Source organism: Octodon degus, unplaced genomic scaffold (assembly GCF_000260255.1).
Source record: "Octodon degus isolate 3935 unplaced genomic scaffold, OctDeg1.0 scaffold00060, whole genome shotgun sequence".
Taxonomy (NCBI): Eukaryota; Metazoa; Chordata; class Mammalia; order Rodentia; family Octodontidae; genus Octodon; species Octodon degus.
This window is the reverse complement of record NW_004524636.1, coordinates 7414144-7415114: the sequence shown is the minus strand read 5'-3', so window position 1 is coordinate 7415114 and position 971 is coordinate 7414144. Positions and strand designations below refer to the sequence as shown.

The window sequence follows — 971 nt, the reverse complement described above, 5'->3', positions numbered from 1 at the left end:
AGAGAGAGAGAGAGAGAGAGAGAGAGAGAGAAACTCACTGTAAATCTGTGTGCCACAGAAGATCAGAAGTGAGCTTATAAAGTGGCATGCTGAGCTCCAACTCCAACACAGAGACAAATATTGTATAAGAAAATGGGTTCCATGACTTTCTACAAGGAAGTCCTTGGCTTAAAAATTGGGTTATCCTTGGCATTGAAATAGATTCTACAAGCCCAATGGATTATGTTAATGCTGATGAGATTGAAATGGATGAGTTCTATCAACATCCAGGTGAAAACATGCCACGTATTGTATAACATGATTGAAGAACAGCATTAATAATGTCAAATAGTCTTAAATCTAATGAACACTTACTAAATATACCCCATTCGAGAGACTTTGATGATTGTATTGAATACTTACGAATCCACGTGGTTCTCAAATGAGAGGAGAATTGGAAAAGGTGAAGTCTTAAATGCACATTCTGCGATTGCTTCTATCACTTCCTAAAAACGAGAATAAATGTATATTTAACGTGCCATAATTTTTTAAAAGAATATTTTTTCCTTGGAGTTAATGCCATTCATAGAGTGTATCTTTTTTTTTTTTCCTTTTTTTTTAATGTATTTGGCACAGGGTTGCCCTATGCAGCTCGGAATCACAGTTATCCTCTTGTTTTCAGCCTCCCCAGCACTGGGATTATAGGTACTGGGATTACAGGCATTCACCACCATGCCTGGTTTTGGTGGCCAGCTCAGCATGCCAGGGGTGGGGGTGGGACAGACATGGCATGTGGTGCTGGAGATCAAACCCAGGTCCCTGCACTTACCTATGCAGGTGCTTAGTCTGCTGAGCCATCTCACTGATCCTGTTTTTTGCTTCTTTTTTTTTAGCGGAACCAGGGATTGAACTCAGGCCCTTGCAGTTGCCAGAGAAGCGCTTATTCTACTGAGCCATCTCCCCGACACTCCCCCCCACTTTTTTAAAAGTGG

General features: G+C 41.1%; 1 protein-coding gene across 1 annotated transcript in view; it reads right to left on the bottom strand.

The window, feature by feature from the left end:
- The window catches only part of Plcb1 (phospholipase C beta 1), a 784962-nt gene that overhangs the window by 176869 nt on the left and 607122 nt on the right, over positions 1-971 (bottom strand). Inside the window, exon 12 of the mRNA XM_023718574.1 lies at positions 403-485. Coding sequence (XP_023574342.1) covers positions 403-485 — 83 coding nt within the window. The remainder of the gene's footprint in view (positions 1-402; positions 486-971) is intronic.